The sequence below is a fragment of the Mustela nivalis genome (assembly GCF_964662115.1).
Source record: "Mustela nivalis genome assembly, chromosome: 7".
Lineage (NCBI taxonomy): Eukaryota > Metazoa > Chordata > Mammalia > Carnivora > Mustelidae > Mustela > Mustela nivalis.
This window is the reverse complement of record NC_139026.1, coordinates 89,508,718-89,528,684: the sequence shown is the minus strand read 5'-3', so window position 1 is coordinate 89,528,684 and position 19,967 is coordinate 89,508,718. Positions and strand designations below refer to the sequence as shown.

The 19,967-nt window shown below is 56.7% G+C and overlaps 1 protein-coding gene across 1 annotated transcript; it reads right to left on the bottom strand.

The window, feature by feature from the left end:
- Positions 1 to 315: 315 nt before the first annotated feature.
- ACVRL1 (activin A receptor like type 1) lies at positions 316 to 15,533 on the bottom strand. The gene is made up of 10 exons (XM_082741400.1): positions 15,140 to 15,533; positions 10,374 to 10,442; positions 9,568 to 9,819; positions 9,163 to 9,374; positions 8,801 to 8,900; positions 8,328 to 8,474; positions 7,744 to 8,019; positions 7,006 to 7,203; positions 4,020 to 4,150; positions 316 to 2,578 (listed from the first exon to the last, which is right to left on the bottom strand). The coding sequence occupies exons 2-10, from the start codon at positions 10,435 to 10,437 to the stop codon at positions 2,444 to 2,446; spliced, it is 1,515 nt and encodes a 504-aa protein (XP_082597526.1). The 5' UTR covers positions 10,438 to 10,442; positions 15,140 to 15,533; the 3' UTR covers positions 316 to 2,443.
- Between the last annotated feature and the right edge of the window lie 4,434 nt (positions 15,534 to 19,967).

The following is a 19,967-nucleotide window of genomic DNA, read 5'->3' as shown; positions in this document are numbered from 1 at the left end:
GGTCTCGTTCCGGGAAGGGCCACCGGGTCCCCGCGCAGGGGCGGGGCGGGAGGCGGCTGCTGGGCAGCCGTCCGCCAGCAGAGGGCGGTGTGGCAGAAGCCGCGAGAGCCGGCTGCTCTCAGCCGAGGGACGGAACAGAGATTTGGGCCGCTGTGAGGGTCGGGTGCTGGGGGTCTGTGCCAGCTGTGACTCGACCCCGAAGGGCAAAGACCGGTCATAATGCTCTGGGACCCACTCCTTCCCTGCCACCTCAGGTTTTCTCTGCGTCAAGCCACTGCCGAGGCACCAACCAGCCTGGGAAAACTCAGCAGGAGCTGGAGAGTCAATCACGGTTTATTGAGGACCTGCTATGTGCTAAGCACAATCTAAGTGCTCCCACAACGTCCCCAGGTGACATACTGTAATTTGGTCCCTGTCACATCTTCCTACCTTCAGACAGGAGCACCAGGAGCACTGCTCTCCCCAGGGCCTCCCTCCCTCCCTAGCCACTAACTACTTTTTCCCAACAGAGAGGCCCCTGTCACTCCACCTCCTGCCTCAGACCTTCTTCCCCTCAGGGATTTTCCAGCCTCACGGGGAGCTGTGGCCTTCCATTTCTGGCTGTGGAGTCCCAGGAGGAGATGCTTTGTCCCCATTTCCCCAATCCAACAGAGATAAAAATCTGGCATGGTGGGGTGGGTTCTAGCAGCTCTCCTGGGCTGGGTGGGTTCCAGTGACCAGAGGACATGAAAGTGCCCGGAGCTCATCTGAGGACCCAGCAGGTCCCTCTCACTTTCTATTTTCACTCAGTTTCACTTCCTGGTTGTGCCGTGGGCCTTGCACAACTTGTGGCGACAGGCCTGGGAAAGTGCCACTGTGGCTGGCGGAAGCAGCACGCAGCTTGCCCGGGGAGGTTGTGCTGCGTCATTCAAAGCAGGAGGGAGGATGCTGTGCTTTTGTCACCTCCTGTGGAAAACTGAGGGTCCTTCTCCACTGTGGCCTGAGGGCTGAGATGCTAGGTCTTCCAAGCTTAGAACTGTCCTTGTCCCTAGGCTGAGCGCCCCCATCCCCCAACCCTCAGGCTCTACTTTCAATCCACCGACCTCCAGCCCATCCACCAACCCAGGGTTTGGGGTAACCTCTTCATGGCACAGATCTACAGCCTTGACACGGCCAAATGCTGAACTTTCCATGTGTTTCTCCACAGCCACCAGGTTCTTCCTAGACACACACTGTCTGGGGCCTGGCCAAGGCTGTGGGCCCGGGCCAGGGGCCAGTGGAGAGCAGGAATCTGGGTGCTGGAGGCTTGCTGGTCAGAGCCAAATATCTTCTGAGCCTTGGAGGCCCTGCAGGAAGCCAGCCCTCAGTCCTTCTCAGCCCTGGACAGAGAGGCTAACCCACAGAGTGGGTTGAGTGGCCTGCCAAAAGGCCCAGAGCTGTCTGAATCCAAGGATAGCCACTGGTTTGAGTTAAAGTGGGAATTGGAGCTTGTAGAATTTGTCTAGGAGACCTTTCAGGCACTCCTGGCCTCAGATTAAGTCATTTTCAAATCCCCACCTTGAGGCAAACTACCAGGGCTGGGCAAAAGGAGCAGAAGGAACAGATGAACTGACTGACCCCTGACACAGGCTGAGATGTCAAAGAAAACCAGAGCTGACAAAACCTCAAAGGACATCAGGACTGAATCTTGCAATAGGTAGATGAGGAAACAAAGGTTCCAGACAGTGAAGACTTCATTCTTGTCCCATAGAGCAATTGCCCAGGACCAAAACATGGGTCTCCTGACTCCCAGCTGAGCCTTTCCCCAGCTGTGCTTGGCTTTAGCATCTCCCCGTTGTTCTGAAGGTCCTGGGCCTCCCCCGTCTGACCAACTACCTCTCTGCAGTCCTCCAACCCAGCCATGGCTGCAGCAGGATTCCTTGGGTTTAATGCCCTAAGAAGTGAGCTAGGGAGGGCCCCAGCTCTCCCAGGCGGCTGGCACTCGGCTGGTGGGGTCATGTCCAGGAGACAGAGGCCCCGGACAAGCCCACAGAGAGGAAATGATGGACTGTGGGTGTGGGGCTGATGCCAGAGGCAGGATGTGTCCTGAAGGCTAGAGAGAACCCTGCGTCACCCTGGCAGCTCTGGTGGGGCAGCGGGGTTGACCGAGGGCAGGGGGAAAAGTGCAGACCTGGGCTCCGGGCCCACGACTGGGATTCCCTGGCCTGGCCACCCTGGCTCTGGGGCCTCTTTCGCATCCTGTCCTGGGGGTGGTAGGGACTGCACCCGGGGCATAAGGGTGAGAAGGGAGCCAGGCGTCAGGGAGCCTGCTGCTTTGAGCAGGCCAGACGGCGGAAGATCAGGTTTCAGCCCAGCTGTATTTTTGGCTGGATGAGCCGGCAGGCACAGCCGCCCCTGGGCCACCGTCTGCCTCCCCACCCCACATGCACTGCAGGCAGAGGAGAGTCAAACTTCAGGCCTGTGGCTAGTGAATCACTTTGGGCTTCTCGAGACCGTTGCTCAATTTCTGCAGTGTCTTCTTGATTCGCAGTGCAGTGAGGCGGGCAGAGGGGTTGGGGTACCAGCACTCCCGCATCATCTGAGCCAGGCCTGAGAGGACCTGTTTGGGGGAGGGGGGAGACACAGAGGAGAGGAAGTAGAGACCTGGGTCAGGGGGACCTGGAAACGGGGTGACAAGGAGGATGCTCAGAAATGGGGAGACAGTGGGCCGCCTGGGTGGCTCAGTGGGTTAAAGCCTCTGCCTTCAGCTCAGGTCATGATCTCAGAGTCCTAGGGTTCTGGGATCGAGCCCCACATGGGGCTCTCTGCTCAGCGGGGAGCCTGCTTCCTCCTCTCTCTCTGCCTGCCTCTCTGCCTACTTGTGATCTCTCTCTCTGTTAAATAAATAAATAAAATCTTTAAAAAAAAAAAAAAAGAAATGGGGAGACAGAAGCAGGATAGAAAGGAGGAGAGCGTTCAGGAGGGAAAGAGGGAAGCCAGTGTGGTAAGGGAGGGGAGAATGGAAGCAAGGAGGAGAGGAGAAAGACAGATGGAAGAGGAAGAGGAAGATGGTGGAGTGAGAAGTGGGTGGACGACAACAGGCAAGACAGAAAGACAGCTGCAACCCAGCTCTTCGGGTGCACTCAGGCCCCCTTCTGTGAGGAGGGTCTGTGGAATGCCTTATACCCACCCCCGACTCCGCCAAGATCCAGGGAAGGGGAGATATGTAAGCTTAGGGGCCCCTCCACAGCCAGACCCCCATGCGGAGGGCAGCCTCCCCTAGCACTTCCACCAGCCCCGGCTGGGCCCAGCAGCCACAGGGGGAGTGCCTGCGGAGGAACCCAGCCCAGGGCACTCAGTGGCCCCAGGGTGAGCCAACCTCAGAACTCAAGCTGCCCCCTGACAGGGAGTGTGTGTGTGCCTGTGTGTGTGTGTGTGTGTGTATGCAGAGCAGTGCATATATGCGGCTTTTTATGGATATGCATGTTATGCAGAAACATGCATGTGTCTGTGCACCTATGTGTGTACCCATGTACATTCGCTCTATCCAGAAACATTGATTGAGCACTTATTGTCAGCCAGCCCAGCGACAGATAACAGGGAAGTGAGGAGGCGTGGGAGACATGCTCTTTGTCTGCCCAGGGCTGAGAGTCTGGCATGTCTGCGCACGCCACATATGTATCTGTGAGGATATGTTTGTGTAGAAGCATGTGTGTGCCTGTATGTGTTTACGTACACACGTGTATGTATCTTACGTATGCATGTGGAGGGTTTTGAGAAAAAAAAACAAACAGCAACAATGAAAGTTCATAGCAAGAAATGCAGCAGAGAGACTCTGACTTTTCAAGCCAGAGGGAAGGTTCTGAACATCCCAGCATAACCCAAATCTCAGGGGTCCACAGGCCAGGGATGAGGGAGGGGGTCCCCAGAGAGGGACCCTGGACTCTATCCTCTGGAACCTCTTCAGGGGAGGCAAAAACGTCAGGCACATGCTCCTGGAGCCAGAACTCCCAGCCGTGAGCCACCACCCCGTGCCACCCCAGTTCCCACTGAGGCCTCACCGGGTCAGCAGCCAGCCGGTTGGGGATGGTGGGGGTCTGCTGATCAACACACACCACCTTCTTCATGTCCTCAAAGCTGGGGTCATTGGGCACCACATCATAGAAGGGTGGCCTGTAGTCCTCCACAATGCCTGAGGATGGAGGGGGATGGGACTGTCACTTGGCACCCCAGGAAGGCTCCATGCCACCCCAAGGAGAGCCCTGCCCACCTCCTGTCCCAAGTTCCAGAAAGCCAGCTATCTGACCCAAGCTAACCCTGAAAGGGCCTCTAAAATATAATCAATATGTTTACAAATAGTAAGAATTATGACTATTGATGGCGTGCCTGAGTGGCTCAGTGGGTTAAGCCTCTGCCTTCGGCTCAGGTCATGATCTCAGGGTCCTGGGATCACGCCCCGCAATGGGCTCTCTGCTCAGCGGGGAGCCTTCTTCCCTGCCCCCTCCCCCTCCTGCCTCTCTGCCTACTTGTGATCTCTCTCTCTCTCTCTGTCAAGTAAATAAATAAAATCTTAAAAAAAAAAAAAAGAAAAAAAAGAACTATGGCTATTGAACTTGCACTCCCCAGAAGATGCCAGCCACTGTGCTGTAAATACTTTTGTGCTCCCCCTTCTTCATCTTTGCCACAACCCCCTGGGTATTATTGTGACCTCTAGCTTACAGATGAAGAGACTATGCTCAGGAAAGCTAAGCCCAAGGTTACACCACTAGTAAGGGCAGAGTCTAGGTTTAAACTCATCTCATCAGATTCCTAGGCTGGACCTTATTATAGTCTCTTTGTGGCTGCCTCCCACCCAGGGCCCAGGCACTGCTCCCAGGTCCCTACTCTCCCAGATGCCTGATAAAAACGTTTACTGGGGGCGCCTGGCTGGCTCAGTCATTAAGCATCTGCCTTCAGCTCAGCTCATGATCCCAGAAGCCTGGGATCAAGCCCCATATCAGGCTCCCTGCTCAGCAGGAAGCCTGCATCTCCCTCTCCCACTCCCCCTTCTTGTGTTCCTTCTGTGTCTCTTTCTGTCAAATAAATAAATAAAATCTTTAAAAACAAAAACAAAACACATTTACTGGCCACGTACGCTGTGCGGGGTGCTGTTGTAACTTCACAGCATTAAATCCTCACAACAACCCTGTGAGATAAGTCATACTATTAGCTCCACTTTATGAACAATGGAACCAAGGCCAAAAGGGTGAAGAAACTTGGCGAAAATCACACAGGTAAGTAGTGACGGATTTAAGTGAGCCCAGACGCTCTAACCAAAGCCCACGCTCTTGACCTCCAAGCTCTGCTCACAGGAGGAGAGCTGGCCTACTGCTGGGGGACGTGGCACAAGGAGAAACATAACAGCCACCCACTGTCAATGACAGCACAGGCCTCGCTGCCCTCCTCAGTCGCCAGCGCCGCTCCTCCCCAACGTCCCTTAGCAGGAACCTTCTGGAAAACGCTGCCTGCAGAGCTGTGGACAGCTCAGGCCGAAGAGGCCAGAACCAGAGAAGGCCCCCTAGACCCCTCCTGCTGCCCCTGCTTCCCAGCCTGAGGTGGGGGGCCATGGCCACACAGTCACAACCTCAGAAGAGCCCTACACCAGCTGTTCTCTCCATGGCGGGCTTCCAGGCCGGCCCCTGTGCCGCTCGAGCCCTAATCAGCGCTGCACAGAGGCCTGAGCGTGTCTAATGGGCCTTTAATCAGTGCCGGGGCTGACACCAGATTACAGTGTTTATAATGCACCACGAATCTGTGTGAGGCTGACAGAGCTTCCCTCCGCCCCAGGAGCCTGCAGTCAGCCTCCCCGATCAGCCCTGGCCCGATCAGCCCTGGCCCGGCCAGCCCTCTCTTTCCACCCGCAGCCTCATCCAAGGGGCCTCGGCTCCTTCCAGGTGCCCCCTGCCCCAGCCAATGTTAGACTAGGAGTTCACACCTGAGAGGACAGGAATCTGAGCCCCCTCGAGAGTCTCCCAGAGGGACTGAATGGTTACACTCTGCCCTCCACCTGTCATTGTTAAGGGGAAATGAAGCCTGGCCTGGGGGTGGCTACTAGCAGATGCTCAGGAAATGAGAAGGTCCCTGTCCCCAAGGAACAGAGCTCCAACCATATCCTGAGGTTGTCCCCAACCTGTCAGGACAGCCAGCAATCCCTCCCCATAGACAGCCTCCATGGAGACTGACAAGCCTCCCCAACCTGGTCCAGACCACCACCCAATATCCATCCACCCCAGGGCTGGGAAGGCTCTGGTCCCAGGGCTATCCCTGTCCCGGCCAGCAGGAACAGGGTCCCTCCACCTACTCCCAGCCCATTCACAGGCACCCGCAGTCATAACGAGGCAGCGATAAGCAGGCAGTGTAGACGCTATTCTATCCTGCCTTTTTGCAGCAAAGAAACCACGGCCCCAGAGTGCGATGGCCTGGATTTCAGACCCCGGTGCTGCCTCCAGCCCTCAGTAATTCTGTACCTCAGTACCTTCACCTGGGAAACGGGGACGATACTGTGTCAGGCATCCGTTACTACAATAAATTGCCATGACTATTTACCGAGCCCCAGAATAGCTTCAGATACTATCCTGGGATTATCTCAACAACTTGAGCTGTCTTCATTCCCCTTTTCAAATGAAACTGAGACACAGAGAGGTTAAGTAACCTGCCCATGGTCAGTGGCAAGGTCAGGAACGGAGCCCAGGTGGTGTGATTCCCAACCCACGCTCTTAACCACGAAGTGACACTACCTCCTGCCAACACGGGACGATGTAGTAGGACAATACATGGATATAACATGCTTAAGCTCAATAAAAGTTAGCTGCTACTGATATTTCTGTTATTATCCAGGATTTCACAGCCAGACTCGCAGACTCCCAGAGTCAGACTTTAAAAGGTTACTCAGTTGAACCCTCAGGCCATGGACACCATTTGTGGCAGGAGGCCCCTGTCTCCTGCCTGTCCGCCTGTCTATCCATCTGCCAGGCCTCTTCCCCAACCCTGCACAGGGCAGGCCCTCACCGTTGACAATGGTCCGACGGGCAATCTCCCATAGCACCAGGCCAAAGGCCCAGATGTCTGTCCACTTGTAGGACTCGAAGCAGTCAGTGCGGATCTGTTCTTCCAGCACCTCGGGGGCCATGTACCGCTTGGTGCCCACTCGTGGGTTGTTCCCGATGTCCAGGTAATCACTACCCTGGGAGTGCATCACAGCCAGGCCTGTGGGGACCGAGCCTGTCACTCCTGCCACTCAGCCGAGCCCCCAGACTCTGGGGTGGCCCCAGAAGCTGGGGTGCAGGAGGTGAGGAGGGCATGGAGAGAGATGGTGGGACATGGAGCAGCAGGCAGATGGACACCTGCCTGGAGGCCGGCTGGGAGACCGCACCTCTGGGCCCAGAGAGATGTGAGTGGGCGAAGCAGGCGTTATTGTGCCCATTTCACAGAGCAGAACCCCGAGGCCTGGTGAGGGGAGCAATGTAGTCAAGTGAAGCCAGGGGGACAACCCAGGTTCCTGGTACCCTGCCCCTTTCTCCCAAGTCCTGGAGCCCAGGCGGTATACCAGAAGGAGTCTGGGCTTGCAAAGCCACCAGGCAACTCGCGGGGCTCTTGCAGAGGTGAAACAGACAATCCACGCGCCAGGAGGTTTTAAAGCACTGATCAGAAGCGTCATTGTCAACACACACACACACACACACACAGGACAAAGCTGGGTGCTCGAGCCCGCGCCCGGCCGGCGCCCGCCCCTGCCCAGCAGCTCACCCAGGTCAGCGATGCAGCACTGCAGGTTGCTCTTGACCAGGACGTTGCGGCTTTTGAGGTCTCTGTGGGCAATGGCCGGCTTGCCCTGCGTGCCAAAGATCTCCACGTGCAGGTGAGCCAGGCCGCAGGCAGCCGACACAGCTAGCCTCAGGGCCAGCTGCGGCTCCAGTGTCTGCCTCTGCAGAAAGTCGTAGAGGGAGCCGTGCTCGTGGTAGTGCGTGATGAGCCACAGCTGCGTGCTCGAGTTGCGGGAGGTCATGTCCGAGGCAATAAAGCCTATGGGCAGAGCGTCCATAGATGGCTCAGCAGAGGGGCAAGGGAGAAAGGAGGCTGGACTGATCGGGGTCAGGATCAGGGTCAGGGCTGGGGACAGAGGAGAGGTGGTCGGGGCAAAGCTGGGGCTGGGGGTGGAGGCTGATCTGGCTTAGGTTGGAGAGGGAGCTGGAGTCAGAGGTCGGGGCTGAGGGGCTGACAGGTGTCCTTCAGGACTAGGTCAGTGTCCCTCGGCCTGACTAGGTCAGGGACTCCAGCCTTGAGGGCGGGGGGCTGAAAGCCCCGGGTCGGACTTAGTGTTTCCCACTTACCGAGGATGTTGTCGTGCCTGAGCAGCACTGTATTATAGATCTCAGTCTCCCGGAACCAGGACTGTTCATCCCTTGAAGAGAAGATCTTGACGGCCACGCTTTCTCCATGCCACAGGCCACGCCACACCTCGCCGTAGCGACCCTTGCCTGATCCAAAAATGATAGTAGAGGTCACATATGGGCACGTACAGCCCTTGGGTATGGGGAACCCCAGAAGAAACCCCCATCTTGGTGCTGCACTGAACCCAACTGCAAAATCCTGATGTTTGTTTCACTTAGTCCAGCCCCAGCCCCATTTGCCTGGCTACCCCAGCATCTGCAGAAGGTCTCGTCCTGACCCATCTCCGGGCCACTCCCTACCCAGAAGAATTCCCATTCGGGGCCTGGCCCTGCCTGTGACTTGGAAGCCAAGAGTCTGCTCACTCCTGCAAGATCACAGGAGCCCTTGGTCCCACCTCCCCTCCACGGCTCACCTACACACTCCACGAGGGCCACCTGCCGTGCCACTGTCCTTTGCACCAGGAAGGGGAGTCCTGAGCCACTGCCTGTGGTGCAGTCACTGTCCAGGAGATCCTGAGGGATACGGACAGGCCACTGACGGGCTGCACCACCTAGCCCAGGCCATTTCTTCCTCCTTAAGCTGGGACCCGCTACTGTCGTCACGTGCTCCTCACTCGTCCAGCAACCCCCACCCCCCAGATCTCTGAGTGTCTGCGATTGCACCTTTCTTGGTTACCTGTCCCTCAGCACCCCCTTTGGTTCTGTGGCTCCTGTCTCCCACCCCTCCCCAACCCGCATGCCAGGTTCTCCCAAGCCCATACTCCCAAGCCCATACCCCCAGCATGCTGTCCCCCTGCTCGGATGCCTTCAGGATGAGGCTGGACTCGCCCAGCTCGCTGTGCAGGACCCGCTGCTTCTCCTGCCTCCGCCGGACATGCCATAGGCCCAGGGCCCCCAGGGCCCCCAGGGCCAACAAGGCCAGCACGGGGCCCAGGATCAGAGGCAGCTGGCCATCTACCTTCGGCTGCTCCGGAGGAATTTGGGTGGCTGGTGGAGGGGGACACGGAGGCCCAGCTACCACCAGGCCAGATCCCCCCACCTGGCCACTCTGCCAGTCAGATCCCAGGGTCCTGCCTCCCCTCCTCCCACCACCCCTCCTTGCCAGAGTGTGAGGTGGGAGCAGGGCGAGGAGGAAGGGTCAGAGAGGATGGGGAGGGCCAGCCGGGGTGGCCGCACGTACCCTCCAGGACCAGGGACACGTTGTGGTTGCAGAGGTTGCTGTAGCAGCAGTAGTGGTTGACGAACTCGGTGGGGCGCCCCAGGCACAGCTCCTCATGCAGGCTCCCGCAGCCCCGGTGCTCCTGGGGCTGCCGGCCCTCCTCCCGCACCAGCACGACTGTGCACCAGAACCCCTGGCAGGTAGGCCCCCTGCACTGTGGGCTCTCACAGGTGCAGGTGACCAGCGGGCCCCGAGAGGGCTTCATGGGGTCACCTGTGAGACACACTGGAAGCTCAGCCACTCTGGGCCCCACTCCTAGGCTGGGCCTCACACCCATGTCTATCCCGTTGCCCCTCCCTTCTGGCCTCTCAAACACAACCCCTGAGGCCTTGCTCCTTTTAGTCCCATCCTTAGATTATCCTTCCTTCTAGAAACTTACCCTCTGACATGATGAGAACCAGGCTACTGTTCCCCCTCCCCCCTAGGACCCTCCCTTTGGGTCCTAGGCCCAGCTCTGGCCCCCAGCCCCAACCCTGAGTGCTCTCCCAGGCCCTCCCTGTCAATGTCCCCACTCTGCACGCCCCAGATAGAGGTGCCCAACGTGGAGTCGAGTAGAACATCAGCCCATGGGTTTGCATCAGAAGGACACAAAGGAGGGCTGGGGTAGCAGGGGGGTTACTCTAACTAAGCCTGCCTCCCACCCTCCAGCCAAGCTCCTAAGCAGCCCCTCTCTCTAGCTCCTCAAATTCAGCCCCAGCAAGAGCTGAACCGAGCCAGCTCTTTCCCCATTCCGGCCCCTGTCCCCTACCTGCTTTCCTAGTACTTACCCTGGGTCAGGCCCAAGGCCATCAGGAACATCAGAAGGCCTCTCCTGGGGGGGTCCAAGATCATGGTCCCTGAAGAGGAGAGGGTGTGCAGTAAGGTCTGTGAAATGTGATCCCCTCAGAGTTTTCAGCCACTGACTGTGGGTCCCTCCCACCCAGAGGAAATTACTGGGAGTTTTGGGGGGGTGGGCAGGGAGGCCTCCTCCCTACTCCCTGTGTCTGGCTTTGGGGCGGGGCCTGGAGGGGAAGTCCTGGTTCACTTCCCCATGGAAACCATCCTGTTAGGGGTAGAGGGTGGGGGAGCCATGCTTAAGTGACAGAGAGTTTGGGGGACTCCCAGCTCTTTACCCCTGCTTCTTAGTTCAGACTGGAGGGCAGAGAGGGCATGAGGCCGGGGTGCGAGGAGCTTCTCTTCAGCAGTCCCCCGCACCCGTCGGTCCTCCGCTCCTGCCCACCCCCTCCCTGTCCACCCCTTTCCCAGTGCCCCCCCCCCCCCCAGCACTGGCTGCCTCAAACATAAACAGGCTCCTGTCTTCACTTCCTGCCATTCAGGGTCCCGCCAAGCTGGGAACAGGAATCAAGATTGTTTAGATTGGGGTCTGGATAGAACAGGCAGGAGTCACGCACAGTAAAGAGCTCCGGGTGTGTTCTCAGGGCAGGCTGGGGTGGCTACAGGGTCTGGAAGAGCCACTTGCAGCTGGGACCGCCCCATGACAGAATTCTGGGGTAACACCTTGGGAACCACAAAGCCCAGCTCCTTATTTTAGAAAAGATAGAGATTAAACCTCAGACAGCCCAAGAGACTCGTCCAAGGTCAAACTTGTACAAGGTCAGTGGCGGTAACAAGAGTACACCCCAGGTATTCAGACTCCCAGGCCACTGCTTCCTCCATTCTGTCTCCCAATCTAGGTGACAGCCTGGGTCTGAGCCCTCTGGGCTGTAACAATCATACACATCTTGAACAGTGCTGGCTCACACCAGGTGCAAGGAAACCCCTCTACGCCTCACCAGAGTATAAGACACCCACTCTGAGCCATTCCCTGGCCCCCTCCCTTCTCTCTCCTTGCTGTCTTGGGAAGGGAAGGGGTGGGGGTAGGGCCAGTGAACGTGGGAGGGGAAGTGAAACATACTTAGGCACTGAATGTTTGACCTTCCATGGCTGGTTAAGGTTGAACTTTTCCAGAAGTGTGGTAGAGAGGGTTAGGGAAGTAATTCTGATCTAGGATAGTCCTCAACCCAGGTCCCAAACCATCCAGTGCTCCAGAAAGTCACCCCCTTCTTCATTTCTCAAAGGCTGAGAACAAGAGGATAAGGGCTGACACTGCAGCAAGGACTGAGGGCAGACAGCAAAAAGGACTTTCGGAATGGTCTCAAGGGTGCGGGTGTGTGCCTGGCGACTGGATCCCCAGGCAGGAGCAGCTAACATGAGGGAGTGGGAGTGACTTCTGGCATACCCCAGGGAGGCTGGGAGGGCTGGCTGTCTGGCCACATGGGCTTGGCAGGCCCATAGTCTAAGAATGGTACCAAATGAAGCTCCATGGTGTTGAGGCCTTGAGGGCAGGATGGTTGGGGGCGATGAGTGTGGCTCGTGGGCTTCTCTGGCTGGTGGCAGCTCTGGCCTTCCTGCCTGGGCTTCCTCTGCCCCAGAGGCCCAGGGCTGGGGGAGGAAACAGAGCCTTGGGCTGCTGCAGCTGTGTCCCCAGTCTCTTGCCTGACCTCCTGCCTCTTGCCCCCCCACCCCCGGGCAGGCAGTGAGGACTCTGTCCAGCAATGCAACTGGTAGCTGGAGAAGGAGCTCCAGAGGAGCCGGATTTGTCGCCTGGGGTAGGGGTGGGGAAGCCATCCGTGGAAGCCTTTGCTTGCCCAGAGAGCAGCTAAAGAGAAAGCACAGGGTAGGAAAGAAAGGGTGGATAACTGGAAGGAAGAAGTCAGGCATCCTTTTCGGATCCTGTACCCATGCGTCCACTTCTCTGACTTTGCCCCAGTGTACCCCCCTTACCTACTTTATTACTCATTAGAATTGCTTGAAGCGCTTCATTAGAAATGCACATTTTTTGGCCTTACTATGCACCCCCCTTCCAAATTCTGACTTCAGTCCATCTGGGACCAGCAAGAAGCACGCATTTTTAAAAAGATCTCCAGGTAATTCTCATCAGTTGGCATGGGTACCACCCCCTGAGAAATGCGCCCTACACGGGGCTAAATCCGGGCCACCTGTTTTCATTTCACTGTATGGGCCCTGCTGGGTCAGGGACCAAGGTGCGGAGGGCAGAGATTCACTCCTACCAGGGCACCTCCCCTCCCCAGCTGGAGGAGCCCCTGCAGAGGTGAGGGCGGGGTGAGGGCTTTGTTCTCCAGCTTCCCAGACTCAGCCACAGTGCAGGTAGGGCATGGCAGCATTTGCAGAATCCACCTCTGGTTGAATCTCGGGAATATGGGGGAGTAAAACAGGGATTCTCCCTCCACTTTTAGCCGGACCCAGCATGTAGCGAAGTACAGGAGGGTGCTGTGTCCAGACCAGTCTGAACTCCCAGCGACCCTGACTGATCTGCCCGGAGACCTGACTCCAGCACAGACTCCCAAGGTGGGTGGCATCCCTCCACTTCAAAGCTGGAAGATCTGCGGAAAGAAGCAGCGCTGCTTGGGGGCAGAGATCCCAGGTGCCAAGCTAATTTCAAATGTTAATTTACCACCATGAAAGCCTTCCTGATAAGAATTGACCATCTCTGAATACTATTCATGGGCCAAGGACTCAGTTTTCACGGTTAATAGGTTAATCTCATTTAATCCTGGCAACCATCCAGTGGGGAAACTGAGGCTCAGGAACATTAACTTTCTTGCCTGTGATCACCACCTATGTCCTGATCAACTTACGCTGCTGGGAATAAATCCTCCCTTGGACATTTCCTGTCTCCAATTCCTTGGTGTTCAGTGAGTCCCTCAAAGGCAGAAAGACAGCAAGTGGGGTTTGCGGACAGTAACAGATGTCACACAGCTGTTGTCATTGCCGGGTGCCCAATGCGGGTTTGTTTAGATGTGAAGACAGAAATCATCTGCTTGCTGTAGGCTTGGTCTTAAGTGGAAGAACCAGAGTCAGGGTGTGCCCAGAAGGTGGCTGTCATTCTGCTTCTCCCCAGCACACTCTAGGAATTGTCACAGGGCTGGAAGAGCCTCGCTTGGCATGTCAACAGGTCTTAGCCAAACAGCACAGACTAGCTGCCCTTCCCATACACACAACACTTTCAATGGCATCATCTCCCTGGCCCTTCATGGCCAGGGTGATGGAGCATCAAGCCTAAATCCTAGGGCCAGACAGAAAGCACAGGCAGCACCAGACAGCACAGGGGTCAGGGTTCAAATCCTGCCTCTGCCTGGGTTCAAATCCTATCTCTGCCACTTAGAGCTATGAGATGTGGGGCAAGTTACTTCAACTTTCTGAGGCTTAGGCTTCCCTACAAAAAAAAAAAGAGAGAGAGAGAGAGAATAAGAAGAGCGCTCATTTCAGGGGTACTCTGTACTTATTTAGCAGAAAACTAAGTGACACACAGTTAGCACCTAATAAATGCCACCCAAAATGCAATAGCACCATTTACACCATCCATGGGGCTTTGGACAAGTGACGCAGGTCCGAAACTCTTTCCTTTTCAGGAGGATGGACATAATAAACCTGTCTTGCTAAACTGTGGCCAGGATGACATGAGAGAAATGGAGCTCAGTGCACATCTAAGACTACACAGTAGGTACTCAATAAGTGGTAGCGATTTTTAACACCCAATGAGATAAGAGGTGAGAGGGATCAGGGCAAATGGGGCAGAGAGGGATCAGAGAGGACAGAGTCTGACTCATCCAGAAACCCCTCCTATAGAGAGGCCAAGGGCTAGAGTCCACTATGCCCTTGTCCTTCAAGAAGAAAAGGGGGAGGGCGCCTGGGTGGCTCAGTGGATTAAGCCGCTGCCTTTGGCTCAGGTCATGATCTCAGGGTCCTGGGATCGAGTCCCGCATCGGGCTCTCTGCTCAGCAGGGAGCCTGCTTCCTTCTCTCTCTCTCTCTGGCTGCCTCTCTGTCTACTTGTGATTTCTCTCTGTTAAATAAATAAATCTTTAAAAAAAAAAAAAAAGAAGAAGAAGAAGAAAAGGGGGTGAGTGGCCAGGCCAGAGATGCTCTTAACAGCACTGACCTCCAGGGCCGGCTGAAAATCTGGGGTCCCAGCCTGCAGGGAGATTGGGAAAGCCTCTGGCCTGGGTCCCTAGGGAGGGCCATGGCATGGGGATTATCTGACCGTGTAGGGTTTGGAGGTGAGGTTTTTTTCGAGGGAATTACAGTGGCAGGTATCTCAAGCAAGAGCTGTAGAGGCTGGTCCGGGAAAGGTGGGCTTCCAGGGGACGCTCAGGAAGTAGACACTCCCTCCCTGGTGAAGGCAGCTGCCTGGACAGAATCGGGGCGGGGGGAGGGGGGTGGGGGGGTGGGGAAGAAGAGCAGGAATCCCTTCTGCCCATTTACAAATGAGGCTAGGGGAACAGAGAAGTTAAGTGACTAGCCCCAGGAGCCAGAAGTTTTCTGATTCCCAGCCTGATTTAGGCCCAGTCTGTTCCAGTCTCCAATGGGGTCATGGGCAAATGTGCGGGGAAGGTGAGGGGCAGCTCGCCCCAGTGAGGAGCGGGACTGACCCTACGGCGACCTCTTTGAGACGCTCTATGGGATCTGCCCCAAGAAGGACCTCTGCAGGGTTGAGGGGCGTGGGTCAGGCGGCCCCGCGGACCTGGACTCACCTCTGGACCCGCCCTGCGGGCAGCGGGCCGGGCACGTCCCCTTCCCGGGCAGAGGCCGCGGTAGCCCAGCGAGGGCTGGACGGCGGCGCGGGTCTTGTGCAGCCCTGGACGGCGCTGGGACCCGGGAGGGGCTCGCTCGGCGCGGATGGCGCGGCGGCCTCCCGGGACTGGGAAAGGGGCTGGAGCAAAAATGTTTCTTATTCCAGCGTCTTCCTGCCTGGCCCGGCTCCACCACTCCCTCCTAATAAACCGTTTCCTATTGCCCAACTAGCCGACCGGCTGTCCGCTCGCCCCTTGCTGGGGCCGCAGGGCCCGGACCATCCCCCGCACGGCTCCCAGACCCCGAGGGCAGCCGCCCCCTGCGGCCGCCAACCCCCCCCACCCCCGCCCCGGGATCGCGGTCGCGTCCCGGCCCGAGCCTCCCACATCCGCCACCCCGAGGGGGCGGGCCTTGGACTCGGGCAGAGGGGGTCTCGTGGGGACCAGGCCCGGAGCCATGGGGCCAGGAGCCGAGGCCGGAGGCACGATCTGAGGGTCCAACCGAGGAGGGGATGGAGGGGGAGGTGGCCCCTCGCTCTCTGAGCCGCGGAGGGGGTGGCCTGGAATCCGGGACTGGAAGGGGGAAGGACCGCGGGGAAACGGGACGGGGGCGGGGGGGGGGGGGGGATGAGGGGGTAGGGGACGGGGGCGGGGGGGGGAATGAGGGGGTAGGGGAGGTGACGTACCTGTCCTCCCACCCTCAAGTCTCTGGTCCCGGGCCTAGAAGGAGCAGCCCGGGCAGAGTTTGGGGCTGGCAGGGTCCGAAATATTTTAGCCCCGCCCTCTCCGCCCCCTACCCCCGCCCCCAAGGACTCCCCACTCGGTCCAAATCCCTCAGCCTCCTCCCTCTTGCCCCTTCACCCCCTCTTGTTCACTCCCCTCTTCCGCAGGCTCCCTGGCTCAGCGCAGGGTAAACAGGCCCCATGGGACTGCTCGGGGTCAGTGGTGAGAACAGTGGAGCCCCTCCAGCCACAGCACACAGCTCAGTGACAAGGATGCCTATCCCTACAAGGCTTGGCCGGATGGAGGGAGAAGCTAGGAACGGCCTTGGGACTGCCCCCTTCCAGGCAGGCCCCTCACCCCACCAAATGGAGATGGGGACTGGAACCTATGTGGGAACACTGATGGGACAAGGCAGACAAGGCTCTGGGGAGGGGAACAGAATGGCTTCTCCCCCAGAGAGAGACTTGCTCTTCCTCCAGATTCCTTTACAGAGGCTCAGAACACTGACATCATCGGCTTACTTTGCTCCAACCATTGGGAGCACCCTGAAGGCAGGACTTCATTTCTAGCCTCCTCCTTACCCACAAAGACCCTGAAGTCTGGGAATCCAGACTAGTTGCGTAACCTCAGACAAGTGACACTTCTCCACACCTCACGCCCCGGTCTGCTAAATGGGCGTAATCAACAAGGCCAGTCTCACAGGGCCATCGTGAAAATGAAGGCAATGGTGCTCATCCTAGTGCAGAGTAAAAATGCTAGTTGGCATCAAAGAACATGTTAAATTAATAAATAAAAAGCTGGGGAGGGGTACCTGGGTGGCTCAGTGGGTTAAGCCTCTGCCTTCCGCTCAAGTCATGATCTCAGGGTCTCGGGTGCTCCAGAGAGCACCACATCGGGCTCTCTGCTCAGCAGGGAGCCTGCTTCCCCCTCTCTCTCTGCCTGCCTCTCTGCCTTCTTGTGATCTCCCCGCCCCCCCCCTCTCTCTGTGTCAAATAAATAAGTAAAATCTTAAAAAAAAAAAATATGCTGGGGTGGAGGTAGCCTCGGAAGCAAGCAGAAAGAGCAGGTATTGGAAGCCGAAGTGAACCTCTAAGGTGTCTTCCTCTATGAAGATTATGTAAAATGGGCCAGGGACCCCCACCCTCTCCTGGGAATAGAGGCTGGGGGGACATCAGCCAAAGGCTCAGCCAGCCATCAACTGCTGACTGACCTCACTTCCTCTGCTGAAACCCTCCCCAGCCCCCACCCCACAGCTGCTTCACAGCTCCGGGAGCATTGTGAATTCCAGAACCATGGCACACCCAAATTTCAGTGTCAGGATAGAGCTGTGTCCTGCAGCCAATAGGAAGTACTATGGGATTACCGTATCTGCTCTTCCAGATTATAGCGGCCACTTCGGAGTGTGGCCTCCTGTCCATCTCTCATACCCACTCTCCCCCCGCCCCGCTCTGGCTTCTGATAAACTTCTCCCAATCCAGCCTATGGATCTCTGTTCTGGGAGGTGGAAGTGGGGGCTTCCCCAAGGGAAGCATTCAGTCTGAGACATACAGCAAGCACTGAAGTAGTGACACACGGCTAGGTCTGAGTTGCTGGTGAGAGTCAGTGGGGACGGGGAACTTTATCTGGGAAGGAGTCATGAAACAGATGGAGGGTTGGGTTTGGAGGAGGAATGCAGGCCCCCATGGGGAACTGGGGAACCCCCACCTTTGCCAGAGCGCTGAGCCCCCTGGATCCCGACTGGGGCTCTCTCGGGCTTCCTGTGACCCTCATGGGTTCTAGAGCACCCAGAGAACCAGGGGAAGGCACCAGAGAAGGGATGCAGAGTTGGAGAAAGCCCTGGAGACTCAGCCCAATGAGGAAAGGGAAAAGGAATTACAAACTGTGTCCAAGTGTATAAGATTAATTACTCAGAAGACCAGCTGTTCCTCATATTCAGTGAGGACAGAACAAGAGGAAACAGGCTGAAAGGGCTGATTCGAATTTACATATTCAGAAGAATTTCCCAATGGTGTGTGAAACAGAGTCCTCAAGATCCTAGGGAGGCACGTAGGGTAAACTTCCAGGAGATTATGACCTGTGGAAGGCAGGTCACGTGGAGTCCCGCATGGGAGCAGATTGGACAATTTGTGCTTTCAGGCCCAGCTGTGAGTATCAGGTTCAAGCACTGCTCTTGACACCAGGGCGGGGTGAGCAGCGCGGTATTGGACCCATGCAGATGGACAGGACCCCATGCTTGGCTTAATGCTCTGCCGTTGCCATTTTGAAATTCTTAAGCATGTTCGAACGAGGGGCCTGCCTTTTTCATTTTGCACTGGGCCCCACAGATTATGTAGCTGGTTCTGCACCAGGATGAGTAGGAAGAAAAAACAAGGGCGGGGGGAGGGGCGCTGAATTAGCAGAGAGGGTGAGCTGGGCTTTGCTTCATTTAAATTGTGGAGTGGGAGATTTAGATCAGCCAACCTAGAGATTTTTCAAATGCAAGAAACATGGAAACAGTAGAACAAGGTTCTGCTACCTGAGGATGAAGAAGAACCAGAAAAACCGTAGGTCTCCTTTAGGAGAGAAGTGGGGCAGATACCTGTGAATTCTGTTTGTCCATTTATTCAACACAGAGGACAGAGCGAGCTTTGTGGGCTGGACGCGGCCTGAGTTTTGCCTGGAGCGGGAGGGAGAAGCGACCTCTCCACGTCTCCTTCAGTTCTGAGCAGAAGCACCATCGATTGTGTCCCAAAGGCAACAATAAACCAGGGGTCATGGGGCCTGGGTTTCGGGCCTGGATCATCTCTCTAGGCCTCAGTTTCTTCCTCTGGACATTGAGGGGTTTACACCAGATACTTCCGAAGGTCGTGCCCAGCCTTCTATCAACTTGTTTGGTTCTACAATTCAGAAAATGGTCTGGTCCCACCTAGCCAGTCCATCACGGCTCCGGTGGAAAGGAGACATGGCTGGTGCTAAGGTCTGGGGAGGGCACAGCAGCCAGAGCCTGCCCAGCCCTCCAGGAAGAGGCTGGCAGGCAGGGGCCAGATTGCCAGACTTGGAGCCACCGAGTCACCTTCCTCTTCCTCTCCAGCTCCTCCAGGATGTCCCCTAGGTGGGTTCATCCGCTCCTCGCCTATCCCTGGGCCATCAGGATGACTCATCCCAGGATGGAAACCCTGAAGGAAGGGGTAGCATGTCAGAACAGCAGGTCTGAGACTGGGCAGTGCCCACACAATGGCTCAGGGTGAGTTGGCCTACAGTGCAGCCTGGGGCTCTGCTCCAGCACCACCCCCTCCCCGGCAAGCCCCTCCCCACTGCCCCTCCCCACAGGCTCCTCCCCACAGGCTCCCTCAAGGCTCTGACTTGTCCCCCAAACCAGCCCCACTGCTGTGGGAAAGAGTCCTGGGCTTGGACTTGGAGTGTCCGCATGTGAGCCTTCATCTCCACACCTGTGCCAGGTGCTGACCGTTCCTTCTCTACCACATTCTCTGCCTAAAGGCAAATGATCTAGGAGAATCCCCTACCAGCTGTAAAACCCACACAGATGTCTGGCTGTGTGCAAGAGGGAGGCTGAGCTGTGGGGTGGGAGAAAGAGCGTGAACCGGGAGGCAGGTGATCAGAGGCTCTGTTTCCTTTCGAAGGCTCTGTTTCCGGTCCAAGACGAGTACCACCTGCTGCTTCGTGGGCTTCTAGGTACCTACACGAGGGCTAGCTATCCAGAGGAAGGCACAGCACACTGCAGAGGACTTGGAAGGATGAGGTGACCGTTCCAGAAAAAAAATTCTAAAGATCCCAAATAAGCAGGGCAGTGAAATAAAGAAATGGGATTCTGCAGAGAAACCTTATAAGGAGAAGCACCTGTGCCCAGCCCCAGACCCTCTTGCTGAGGCCCACCCCCTTCCCAAAGTCTCAGCTATTCCTTTCTCTGTCGTTCATTTGCTAACTCTGAATAGTATGTTCACACTGCTGTCTCTCCTTCTTTTTTCAGCTTTGTTGACATCCGTTGACAAATAAAATTATAAGATATTTGAAGTGTGTATCATAAAGATTTCATACACAGATACAAGGTACAAGGATTCTTTCCATG